We start from the raw sequence: 14,239 nt of genomic DNA on the forward strand, positions 1-14,239 counted from the left end.
AGTATAATTTAAGTCTAGTGTTCTCGTAGTTGAGAGGATAGCTTATAATAATACTGACAGTTTTATATATTGAAAAATACACATTTAATGAAAGAAGGATTTATATAAAATACGCAGTAAATTTTTTGAGCTACCGTCACGGTGACTCGTATTTGGTAGTGTCTTCCGTGTTATTGTGAAAGTATGTTTCAGTTAAGTTAGCTTGCTGCTTTTTGGGACATTGGGGAACTAGATTAAAGTTACATTACTGGACCCAACGGTAGCATTAGTATTAAGCGCTAAGAAAATTATTTTTCAATTGCTGCATCTTCGAATAATTTTCACATACACAAAACGAAATCGAAATTCCTTTTTTCGTATTAGGGTATTGGCTTTTCATTTTATATGCAATGGTTAAGAAGCAGTTTGATGTTTTTTTTTTCTTGAAAAAAGAATAATAGAGAACACAATTTCGTTAACGTATAGACTGTCATAATGTTAATCAAAGTGATTCGTCTGTCGTGCAAACCAAAACATATTGTTATAATTGTAAGTCTGTAACGGTTTTCACGCGATATCAAGCGCTCTAGAATCTAGCCTCCGTAACAGTATCTTGAGGTTTTGTAGTGATACTTCTGATTCTTACAAAGTGCTGCTTTTATGTATGTACAATTTTAAACTCAGACATTATATTCCTATTTTTTTTTTGTTTTAACTGATTTTTGATCTTATTATCTCATGTTATAAATATGTTTCTTTGAATAAGCGTATCAAAATGAATTTTACATTATTCTTTTAGAATTTTTTAGATTAGATGCGGTTAGTTTTGATTTAAAAATACTCGGTTATCCTATTAATTATATTTAAAACTTTGTTTTGAGTAACCTTGTTGTCTGCGCATGCGTACGCGTTGATGTCTTTAGGATAGAATTATCACATTTGGTATGATAGATAATCACCATTTTTAGTTTTCTAGTATCAATTTTTTTTATTATACTAAACAAAAACAGATTTTCGAAACATTTAACCTATTTCAGAATTCAACAAATTATTAACTATATGTTTTAAAAATAAAAATCGTATTATTCCTTTTGAAGGAAAATTAATGTTTGTGTAAAAAATATAATAATTGTAGTTACCTATATCATTATTTTCATATACAGACAACTAAACTTGATGTTTAAATAAATTGCAGCGGTGGAAGTGGCAGGTTCTCGAGTTTTTTTGCACTTATTTCTCCCCTAAATTGAAATGCGTATCGAATAAAATTATTTACATAAACAAAGTTCCGACGCAAAAACGTACCTACTATACAAAGATGGATACCTATTATTTTGGAGTCTGATAATATGTTGAAAAAAACATCGGAAAGCAAGTAATTTCTATTTATTTTCATAAACATTAACATACGCAAATAATTTAAGAAGTCAAAAAACTAACGTTGATGTTTTAAACGAATATCCCATTGTTTATAGTACGGAAGATCGCATCAATACCTTAAACGCTAACAAGAAAAATTGCAATCACTTACAGAAAGCTGGTACGTCTCATCGCTCAGTTGCGCCCGCGCACCGGCTCGCCACGCACGCGCCGTGTAAGTGACCAGTGATAGTGACATGGTTTTGTGTGTAAATCGGATTCCGTTACTGTGCCATTGAAATCGTAAGTGACGTGCTTTTTTTTTTTCTTATCAAAAGCACCATAATTTTCAACAGTCAAATAATGCGTTTTGTTCAGATGCTGTATATTAATAAATTTTATTTCAAAAATAAGGTACATACACTATAAATATGAAAGTAATATTGTTAAAAAGTGAAACAGGAAATTTCGATTTGTAATAACGAAGTGAATTCTATGCTTATTAGGTCAGTTGCACACGAAATTAATAAATAATATCGACACCCATAAAAGCAATACAAATCATCACGCGACGATACAAATCCAATTCCGATTGGTTTTAATTAGAGATCTCGTGCGCGTATTTAAATTATTTAGAAATCAGACTTGTCATATGAAAAAGTGCACGAAATCGTTCGAGCGGCACGACGCATCTCCACTGAACAATCTTACAATGTTATTTATATTTGGACAGTATCAAAGATTAGCTTTCGCAGTATGTTTCAATTAATAATACTGTTTCTTTAATACTATACGATAGTATAATATGAGTTTCTCCGTTGAAGTACCTATTTTATAAGCATTTATGGACAACGATAAGAATTGAGCTATGTTTGCAGCTTTATATAGCTGAATTTTTAAGATAGGGTCTCTAACAGGAAGATGAAAAATTTGAAGATAAAAAGAATATATATATATATATACTTATGAATGGAGTATTTTATAGCACTAAGATATATTTCTTCATTCAAAAATTAGCAACTATTTTTAATTTTTATACTTAATTATTCAGACCGGTGACTTTGATATTGTAATAAATTATTATTCGCCTATTAACAAATAGTTGCGTTGTGTATATATTTTTTAAATATGTATAAGTAACAAGCTAAACATACTACAACTGAACATGTCTATAATTGGGAAAATAAATATATGTCTCAAATATTCCAGAATATTATAATAAACATCTTTAATATCAGTCATGAGAAGAAAAATCCACAGAAATACTGAGCAATACTCTTAAATACTTGAATATACAATAACCGAAGGTTCACAATCTGTGTTTTTAATAGTTGTGTACCCTGAAATTTCGAGAAGATAACAAAAGCTGAATATTATTCAGCTGTATGTAGGTTTATTTATTTATTTATAAATATGTTCTACTTATAGGAATATTCAGTTCAATATAATATCGAAACAACACCCGTATATATTAAACGCGCTCATCGAATTTTAATTTCATTATTTATTTTTGTTTTGGAATTTTGTTTCTATAATTTCGTTAATATTTATGGCGAACAGTAAAGGTATTCAAATATATCGATTTTATGTCTTAATATATGTATCGTGTGAATACTAATGTCCATAAAAACTGTCAAGTAAACATTATTTTTTACGATTTAAAAACATCTCTTAAAGTACCACTTACTACTCATTAATTATCTTTATAAATACTGATAACTTTTTTTATTTTAAAAATGGTAATCGTATTGTAACATAAATTACAAAAAATGTTTTATCAGACTGTTAATATTTCATGGCTTGGTAATTTATAACACTGTTGTTGACTTAACATAAATAAAGTTAAATACTTGAATTTGTTCTTTGATTGACCGTCTGACTATTGAATCAACATACATTTTGAATTACTTTGTGTAATTTTGTTAAATACGTAATTAATATTTAGCATTGTAATAGCTAATGTATTAAAAAATATCTCTATGAGTCCATTTAAAGAAATAACATAATCATACAAGAAACGATTGAGTGTAACAGAATGCAGAATAATAGAGTAGATATCTAATGCTCATGCAAAATGCAACGAATCTACAGCCGGCGTAGCGAAGATTGCTTCCTACGAATGGAGGGTTACCATATTTTCGTTGTTTTAAATTCTATGTTTAATATGTGTCTGTTAGTTTAGCGATCGTATTGTACAGTACGGATAACTTTTATGCCTAACAAATATAGACGAAAAAGAACGTAACTAATTTTGTTTTTTTTTACAACAATACACTACCTAATATTATCAACAAAACAGATATAGGCGGATACTGCGATTTAAAAAAAGTTAAATGTCATTCCATAATAATAATTTTTTAATTAATTGTAAGCGTATCAGAAAAAGGAACACTTTAATTGACAAATATACATAACTTTAAAATATAATAATGCAATACAAGATAAAAAATACATACAATAAAAAAAATATTCTTGTATACAAAGATTACTGGTTTAAAGATAAAAGGTAAAAAAGGTAATACTTTTATAGAGTGTATAGCTTTAAAATAAAATCGCAAAAGCAAAAATAAAGTTTAAAATAATCTCTAAAACGCATGGTGATTCTACATTTCAGTGTGTCAGTAGCCCGCACAGTGAGAGTTACAAGTGCGGCGACCTCATGCGCAGACTTGCAATAATTCTTATAAAAGTAAACAATTTGTATAATTCTTTGTAATAGATAGATCCACTTAATGTATCCGATATACGTCAATATTAAAAATAGTCGTATATTTATTAGTAAATTATAAAGGGCAGTAAAATTTTACTTAAATAATTTGCCATAGATGTTAACGAACCTGAAACTGTATCTGAATTAGTTACGTATGTTATGCAAGGGCTTGGACTAAAATATTCAAATAAGGACCAAGGGATTCTTGATAGATCCAATTACACCATTTATCTTTGAGATGTATTTTAACTGTTCTAAGTAAAGGTATATTTTATATAAAGTAAAAAAAGTGCTGGAATAAGTTATCTTTTATAAGCTCTCTCTTATTTATTATGAAAATAATTGTAATGGTTCGAATTATTAAAAAAAATCAATACCTACTGTATAGAATAAATCAATTTAATTTATTCTATGTTAATAACATCAATCAATCATAAATTACCGATTACACATTTAAAATTAATAACATATTAAAAAAAAAAAAATAGTATATTTATAGTATATTTGTTTTGTGTCATTTCATTTTTATCTGATATTATAAGTTTTACCGAACGAATAGTCTGGCAAATTTTAAAGGATTAGCTTTTAATCTTCTTTTATAGAATTGCCCATTTTCAATATTTGATTTTCAAAACAATTTTTTTATCAAAAGTTCGAGTACTTTTCCTATGATATACAGAATTGTGGAAGCCCTATGTCGTAGTGTTTGCGGCACACAGTGATACTTAGAAATGTATCAACTACTCTTATTAGAGTTCATAAAGTTAATTAAATATAATAAAATTGCAATGTGTGTGTATCTTAGGAAATTATTGCTTGAGGCTAATGATGGCCTACTAGTGGTATTTTTATGTTTCATATGATTTTGAAGTTCTTAAGAAAAGGATAAATAAATTTAATTAGTCCGTTTACTCATTAAATTTATTTATTTTTAGTGGATATTGTTATTAAAAAAACAATAAAAATTACTGAAAAGAAACTATCGTAGTAGAAAAACATTTTTTTTTTCTAAATAGTTTCTTCTAAAATAATTTCGTGTTAAAAAAGTAATAACGCACTGAATAAAATAAAATTCGATACTCAAGTTCTTGTGAACTTTGCTTTCAGTAATACGATTCTCGACACCATTAATTCCATCAATGTAACGGGTGAGAAACTTGCAAATCTCCTTTGAGTATCGATTGGAAAATCTATCACCGTAACATAACACTATTAACACGATTCTTCAATTACACAGACTAAGAAGGGTTTTAATCAATTATTAAAACATTTATAAATTTAATTTTCTTTTAAAACAGTTTTATTTTGGTAACTTAAAATAAATAAATAGTATTTGTTTATATTTTTTTTTATGATATAGGTAGGCGGTAGCCAATGGGCTACGTGACGGTGAGGGTCACTACCATAGAATATAATATAGAATGGCGCTGTAAGAAATATTAATCATTCCTTACATCGCCAATGCGCCACCAACCTTGGGAACTAAGGTGTACCAAACAAGATTGCTTATATCCCTTGTGCCTGTAGTTACATTGACTCACTCTCCCTTCAAACCGGAACACGACAATACTGGGTACTGCTATTTGGCGGTAGAATATCAGATGAGTAGTTAGTACCTAACCAGATGGTCTAGCACGCACCATCAAGTATGTAATGTAATTCAAGATACGATTTATTTTGCTTACAAAATCATCGTCACGTTCTTAAATTATACATATAATTGTCATTCATCCGTTTTATAAGTGTTTTAAAATAAACTTCGAAATTTAATGCAATGAAGATCAATAGTAATATTAATATGCGTCCACATTATTACACTCGCAATATATGCGAGAGAAAATAAACATATCACACGCCGCTTATAGTTAAATGAAACACTTAACAACCCTACTTTTTATCTTCAGAAGACTTAAATTTCCTCCCGGAAAATTAGAATAATTGCAATTTGGAAAATGTTGCTGGTAAACCTGTTCCACGAGTCAAGACTTGTAATTTTTTTCATTAGAAATAATTTGTTACTAATTAATTGTAATCTGAATCGCGCCAATCAAGCCATTCTCCATAATAATCATCAAACATTTCCATCTTCCATTCTACTTTTTATGGTGAAAATAAATGGTAATATCTTTGGATAGCTGAAAGCTTTATCATTACAAAAATGAACACTATTTTCAACCTCATTTCAATCTTGCATGTATTGTATAACTAAATATATAAATTTGTTGTTCTATTTAATTAAAGCTGGGACTAGTTTTGTGTAAGTAAATATCGACATTAATTATTACGAGTTTATAATAGAAAGTACCGTCATAATAGACATATTTTTAATGTAACTGCAAATTGAACTAGGTTTTAGCAGTTTCATTTAATCAACAAAGTAAATATAAACAGTGTATTTAATTAACATTGAAATGGAGCTTCATTATACGCGTTTCAGTTTATTTTAATATGTTTGAAGTTTATTTGTTTCACTTGATACTTTAGACGTCACAAGTTCCTTCAGTTGTTTTGATAAGTTAAAGATAGCACTAGCTTTTCATGATATATTAATACTAAGAAATACATGCATCTGAAGCTTACTCACACATACGCATTGACTCTCATATAAAGTTCGTGTACTCTCTGTCTTCTGACGATTGTATTTTTTTTTTTTTTTTTTTTTCATAGAGGTAAGATTTGGAGCAATGTATAATAAAGTGGATTTTGATGTAATAAATGAAAGTGTTTAATTAAACATATTTTATCTTTTGTAACACAAGATAAGAAAAATATCAATACGAAAGTGTATCCATTTAGTTTGATTCATTTTCCAAAAAAAAAAATTGTGTCCCTTACGTAAAGAATAAAATAGTCATTCCAATAAAGAAGTGAAAATACTCCAACACAAATTTAAAATGTTGCCAGGCTTTATTTATATGTTTGGTTAAAAACTATACATATGTTATGTGACGAATGGCGTTTGTCTATGTGGTCGGTTAGTCTAATAGAGATTACTTTATCCGGAACCTGAACCCGCGCCACCGGTTCGAGTGGAGCTGCCTCGCTGGCTGTAATCATAGCCTATAGATTTTATAGATTGATGATGTCCGTGTAATGTAATCACTATTGTAAGCCTAATAGAGATAGTAAGGGTAGGAACACACTTAGAAAATATTGCTTTTTAACCATTATCATTTTTTATTTCTTTTATACGCCTTTAGTGAATGAAATTGATCGATGTGATTGTGATTAAGACCTTTTTATTTAAACGACTTGTTTTTTTACTAAAAATAAATCCATTAGTTAAGTCTTTTACTTTTTTTGAATCAGAATATATGACATGATGTACAAAAATGAAAAGGTAGAATGATGTCGCGTAGAAAAGACTTAATTGTATGATGTGCCAGTGCCAGTTATATCTTTATAATTTAATAATTTAATTAAATATACCTGATATAAGGTTACCGGGATCTAAGAGTACATTTAGACTACAGCAAAATACACTATAGTATCAGTAAAAGTGGCTTGTAAACGTACCAGATGTATTTTTTTTTTCTAAAGAGAAGGTTTTCCACCGTGCCAATGTGGTTTGAACACATATGTGATAAATTTTCAACTTATGCAGGATTCTTCACGATGTTTTCCTTCACCTGCAAACACAAGATGACTAAGTATATGAAAACTGAGGTTTAATAGGTCGGTTTTGACGCCTCGATCTCCGAATAAGATCTAAATTCTAGTTCTAAACATATCCAGAATACATAGATCTTAGTATGAGTATTTTTACAAAATACAATGAAATTTAATCTGATCCAATCATATGTTTCCGTGCTCTAAGGCTTTCACGTGCTTAGATAAAAGTAACGACTTGTCTAAATTAAGCGGTCACCTTATCAAGTCAAGTGTCGTGTGTGGGTATTTTACGACATCGTTAAATATTTATTGAATACAGTGTAAAAGTTCATATGAACCGACGGGTAACTAATAATACTTAAATTTTAAACGTGGTTTAATGTACTTCCAAACGAAGTGGTCGTAGAACAACACGTTTAAAGACACATAGCAAAATAGCATCGTATATAGTGTTGATTAACTTCAAACTGTACTATTTGAATTAAATAGTTTCTGCCAGCGGATTTGCCATCGTCTGGGAGATCTCTCCGCCGCAGGCAGGAAGGGAAGAAGGGGGGGTTGGTATTTTACTAGTTTTAATTACCCTTTGTCTTTTTCCGTACCCCTGCCAACGTATATGCAAAATTTATATTTATAATATTAATTACGGATATTAGATTTATAATATAATCATTTATTTACTTTATTCATCAATGGTATTCAACTTGTTATAAGATTTCATTTAATAAATTATTACTAAAGATGAAATAAAAGAATGAGTGGGTAATTATTTAACTAAATAACAACATTTTTAACTACAATATTAAATTAACAAAACATACAATTCTCTTGCGATAAATTAAGCAAGTTAAGAATAATTATACCTTTTTAAATGTTTAAACAAAAGTACAATTTTCATGTTTTCCGGGAACTCGCATTTACTAACTTCGAACAACAATGGAGGAAATTAAATGGTTTTAGATTTTTGTGTAAGGTTTTTTTAATTAAGGTGTTATTATATATTATGGACTTTGGACATAGAGTTTTAACTATCCTGGAAAAATCTTAACTTCTACATATGTATTGATGTGTGATCTTTGTGAGCCAATCACGTGAAATCTATTGACGTATTGGTAATACTTCGGCCAATCGAGGCGAAATCATCCTTAAATGAAACTATGTCATAAATAAAGGATGGTTATATGCTTTTTTGAATTACGTTTATCCAATCTTTTTACTTATTGCAATAATGGGTGACATGAATATTCTAGTTTAACAAAGTCTGTGGGTATAAGCTGATATATGAGAGATAAAATTAATGTTTTTCAACCAAAAATTTTAGGCTATTCGACCAGGCAAACACTATTGATCACCAATTCTGTGTAAGTAAATTTGTTACCAGAAGACGTTCGTTCACGACTTTGCTTCATCTATCAACTCATATGGCATACTCGATGGTTAGCGGAATAATCATCAAACTTCAGAGAGAAGATGCCGTTTCCTAATTATGAGTGAGAATTTTTTGTATAATATTACTTATAATTTCAGAATTATTTACCTGGCCAAATATTGAGGTCCATTGATATCATTTAGCAATCCTAAACTAAATGCATTAATTTAATGATATTTTGCCACTTTTTTGATACCTGGATATATATGATTTTTTTTTTAAATTTTAAATAAAAACTAAGCTAGCTTTTAACTCCTATTATATATAAAATAACCATTACAAAACTACTTAATATGCTTAACAAGCCATTTTATCGTTAAGTAGTGATGTTAATTTAATAACATATGAGTAATTTTTTTCCATACACTTATAACTTGTCAGAAAATAATCTATTCTAACGGTATATAAAGTCTACTCAAAAGAAGTCGCGTGTTTTAACTCAAATTGACTAAAAATATACCAATTATCATATTTCCTTTGTTTCAATATTCGAAATGATAATAATTGAAAAGTGGACTGACCTCACATAACAGCTGTTCGGTCAGCGACCCGAGTAATTATAATACAATTAAACCTTTTCCAGTTTCCCGCGCTCGGTCCAGTTATAAGATTTGTCAAAATCACACGTGCCGTTACGCAAGATAAACTCGAGCCTCGGAATTTAATTCTGCATGGATAATTAAACAAAAGCGACAAGCTATTTGAGAACGTGTCTGGGATATGTAGTGTGCGAGTATCAATTACTCGTAACCAATTAAATTTATATCGGTTATATTAAACCATTTTTAGCATTAGCAGCCTGTAAATTTCCCACTGCTGGGTTAAAGGCCTCCTCTCCCTTGATGAGAAGGTTTGGAGTATATTCCACCACGCTGCTCCAATGCGGGTTGGTGGAATACACATGTGGCAGAATTTCATTGAAATTAGACACATGCAGGTTTCCTCACGATGTTTTCCTTCACCGCAGAGCACGAGTTGAATTATAAACACAAATTAAGCACGTGAAAATTCAGTGGTGCCTGCCTGGGTTTGAACACGAAATCATCGGTTAAGATGCACGCGTTCTAACCACTGGGCCATCTCGGCTCACTGGGCCATCTCGGCTCACTGGGCCATCTCGGTTATTAGACCATATATATAATTATTACTTTTCGATATTATTTAGAAGCATGCCTAAATAATAGTGGGGTGTGATTTTTAACTTCTTGTAGAAATATTCTGTAGATTAAATATTACCCGCAATCCTTTTTTTAAACTACCCTCATCATTAAGGGTGGTAATCCACGTACGAAAAACAACTATATATATTTATATTTTTTTTTCTGTTGATGAAGAATTCATCGAATTTATTATTTACAAAATAATCACAGAAATTTCACTGAAATATTGAGGTCAAAAGTTTTACAAGAGATAGCTTGCGCGTGTTCAAAAAAATATAATTTTTGTTTATTATTAGTTTACGTAAAGTGACGTCAATTTATGAAGAAATGTTTATTGGTATGGAACGTCCTCATGTCATTAACGTAGTTTTTATCATATAGTTAATACATATAAAGTTGTTGGAAATAATTAAAGCTGTGAATTGCCGTTTTTACTTTCTGGTAATAATAGAACAATAACACGCCGCATCTCATTCGAGGTGTGCAACATTGTATCGTATCGTTAATCATTATATTCATCCGCTTATACTATTTATTTGGCGAAACAGTGTGTAAACTACACTAATTAAAATATCGCTGTCACGGAACTCCCATTAGATATGAAAAGAAAATAAAGAAATAAAATAATACAGTTTGATTATTAAAATCATAATTATTTTGTTATTATTATAATAATATTTCGTATACGTGCCGTGTAAACACAAAGTAGCGGCGGCGGCACGTCATGCCGTGCCGTATGTCGTCTCGGCATACGAAACGTTTTTATCTCTGAAGCACGCCAATAGATGTTACACTTACTACTTAACTCGTAATAGAAAACGAATAAGCATATCTGTTTTAAAACACACTACTATGTATAAAAATATAGTTTAGTAATTTTATACAAGTTTACTAACATTATTGTATTCTAATTATCTATACAAGTTCTGTGTATAATATATCAATTGCATATCAACAGACCTCAGTTCTAAAGTGACTATGATTGAACCGTTATGAGAAAATAGGAGTAATCTGCACACCGCAAATCGACCTTGTTATCTTTAAGTAGCGTCACGTATTGTCTTACGGAAGCCTAAGTTTTTACCATAAGCTATTTGTGTAAGTTATTTATATTAAACTAGTGCTTGTCTACTAGTACGCTCGAGTATTTTGTTGAATTACAATGAAGATCTAGAAATTAATATTCATAAGTGATTATATTTCGTTAAGAAATTAGAATATTACACGTCTCGTGGATTGAAATATAATCACGTGTGTTTGTTTTTAAATAATAATAATTATTATTAATATTTATTTTTAAATAATTATTATAATAACCAACTATTTTCCCATTACGTATTTGAAATAAAATAAAACAGAACGTGTGTTACTAAAATACTAAAAACAATACGTATTATGTATGGAAATGAAGAAAGCGATATGTTTTAATTATCCTCTGACACTGACGTGTAAGAAAATCTACTCTCTCCTTAGAATTTATACGATATATTTGTATTCTTGTTCATTTAAGAATATTGAAACCAGAGCGTGAAGAAGAATTAATATAATGCGAATAAATTCCACAGATTATATTATTAATTACGAAAATTAGCAGTTTTTAATGACGAAATAACGGTGTTTTGGGAATCCTATTTTTTTAAAGATTACATATTTTTAATATCATGTGAATATTTGAATTTGTAATTGACTTTGATAAATGAATTAATTTCTGAATATATAGTTTTATCACTTGGGATTTTTATTGTTATACAATTTTAGACAGTATTTAAATTACAAACGTCAAACATGCTTGATTTCAAATAAAATCCGAATAAATATTTCCGATACACTTTAATTCCATTACCTAATAACTCTGGACCTAGGTTATATTTTTAGTCATGATGTAGTTTGTATTTTTTCCTGTATGTGAACGGATAGACAGACGAAACTTTTATAATTTTTCTGTTAGTAATTATTCGCATATGTATAAGAATTACTTTATAATTTTAATTCAGAACTTACGGTATATTCGTAAAATTAAAAATAGATAATGTACAAATCATGACCGCGTGGAATGTCGGCAAGAATGCTAGCAGCATTTTCCTGTTGAATTGCAATTCTAAATCTCTCGGGGATAACGAATCATTTCCTGTCGCCAGTGAAAGCAATAACATATGTAGGAGAGCTATCTATATATACGAGTATGTAATGTTTTTTTTCTTTGTACGTCAATCGTTTGAAAAAAGGTATCCTAAGGGAGAGTATCCTCATGATGTATAGAATTACCCGCCCGCTTCGCTGAGTATTAAATGAACGTTGAATTTAAAAAAAGGGAATGAAAAGTTTGTTTAAAGTTAATTACCTTTAACCATCTACGAACGAATCCGTATCAATTTGTCTTATACTCATACGTTCCGTAACTTTTACGTGATTGACGAACAAAGAAAAAAAAATCATTGTATAAATATAGTAGAAGATAAGATAATGTAGATTTTATATATTACTAATTATATAACGACTAGCTGAAACTGCGACTTTACCCGCGCGAAATTTATAAAACACAAACTTCCAAGCCCCGTTTTCCCCCTAGGGGTATAGTTTCGTTAAATCCGTATATTTAGTAAAATCTTAGCGAAAGTCTACACCCTATAAGGAATTTCAAGTTAGTAAGTGTTATAGTTTCTGAGATTTTGTGATTAATCAGTGACTGGTGTTTCGTTTTTGTTTACATAGATAACGCTTGTGCTATGTTTTCTAGTAATGTATAAGAAACAAAAAATACAAACAAACGCTTTTTGTACTCTGATTAGAATACATTTTGTAAATTTTATTAATAAAATTATAATAACATTTAAATATTCTACATGAAGAGCAACACGGATTAAATTAAATTGATTTTTAAATATTAGTGTTTAAATAGTTAGGCATAATTTTAAATGGAGTCGTTTTATTTTTTATAAAATATAATATTTAATTTATAACGAGTTATGTGTATCTCGAACGATATTAATTGATAATTTATTCAAAATATATTAAATTTTTTATATAAAGTCACGTTACTTTTATCTTTAAAAACTAATCGACTTGAAATGTGGGTTTTGAGAAACGGTTTCTTTTGATGTATGTTGCGTGTAAAAACTACTTAAATATTACGAATCAATATTAGTTAGAAGATAGAACAGAGACTTATACTCCTATTAGCTATTTCCATTATATAAGTTTTTTAATAAAGTACACAACATATTAATTTTCCTCTACTAATATTTAAGTATATTATGATTATTATTTTTATAACTATTATACAAAAGGTAATTGGAGTGCGTGGAATATTATAGTGAAGCAAGAAAGGCGTATAAAAATTAAAATTAAATTTTGTTAATTCATCACAAGTGCCTTTCAATTTAATTGATAAATATATTAGATTTAGTCGTTTGTCGGTACCAGGATTTTTTACTCGTTTTTAAATTTGTATTCGATTTTATGGTTTCACTATAATGTTCCGCACGTTCCTTCTGTATTTTGTTTATCACATGAAATAAGATATATTTAAACTTACAAAACATACCAGAAAACTACTAACAGTGATAATAATTAATTATTACAGATCAATTATGCTTTAATAAGTCTTTTTTTTATTTATTTATTAAATCTGAACACAATAGTTTTAATTTAAAATACAAGATCTGGCTTTTATTTGATTTCATAGAGTGAATGTAACGGAGAGTGTTTTTTTTAATGTATCTTGTGCATGTTGCAGGGCGTGTTGCAGACAGTGCAAGTGCGGTGATGCGCCGCGAGCGCGCGCGTTCGACACATGCATGCCGCCCGCGCACCCGGTATGTACACACATTTATAATCTTTGAAGCTACTTCCAAATCTATATTAATAATTTCGTGCAGGTCTACGATAGACCCGATTGATACCTATCCACAATTATAGATCGTTAAAAAATAATGTTTTTTTTAGTTGACAACAAACATATATCCGCAAATTTGGTATAATCGAGATATT

General features: G+C 29.3%; 1 protein-coding gene across 3 annotated transcripts in view; it reads left to right on the plus strand.

The window, feature by feature from the left end:
* Positions 1-1,537: 1,537 nt before the first annotated feature.
* Positions 1,538-14,239, plus strand: part of LOC125066991 (serine proteinase stubble) — a 117,525-nt gene continuing 104,823 nt past the window's right edge. For all 3 annotated transcript variants that reach the window (XM_047675344.1, XM_047675342.1, XM_047675343.1), the window contains exons 1-2: positions 1,538-1,641; positions 13,986-14,064. In XM_047675344.1, the coding sequence (XP_047531300.1) occupies positions 14,043-14,064 (22 nt within the window). In that variant the 5' untranslated portion in view covers positions 1,538-1,641; positions 13,986-14,042. The remainder of the gene's footprint in view (positions 1,642-13,985; positions 14,065-14,239) is intronic.

Source organism: Vanessa atalanta, chromosome 10, assembly GCF_905147765.1.
Source record: "Vanessa atalanta chromosome 10, ilVanAtal1.2, whole genome shotgun sequence".
Lineage (NCBI taxonomy): Eukaryota > Metazoa > Arthropoda > Insecta > Lepidoptera > Nymphalidae > Vanessa > Vanessa atalanta.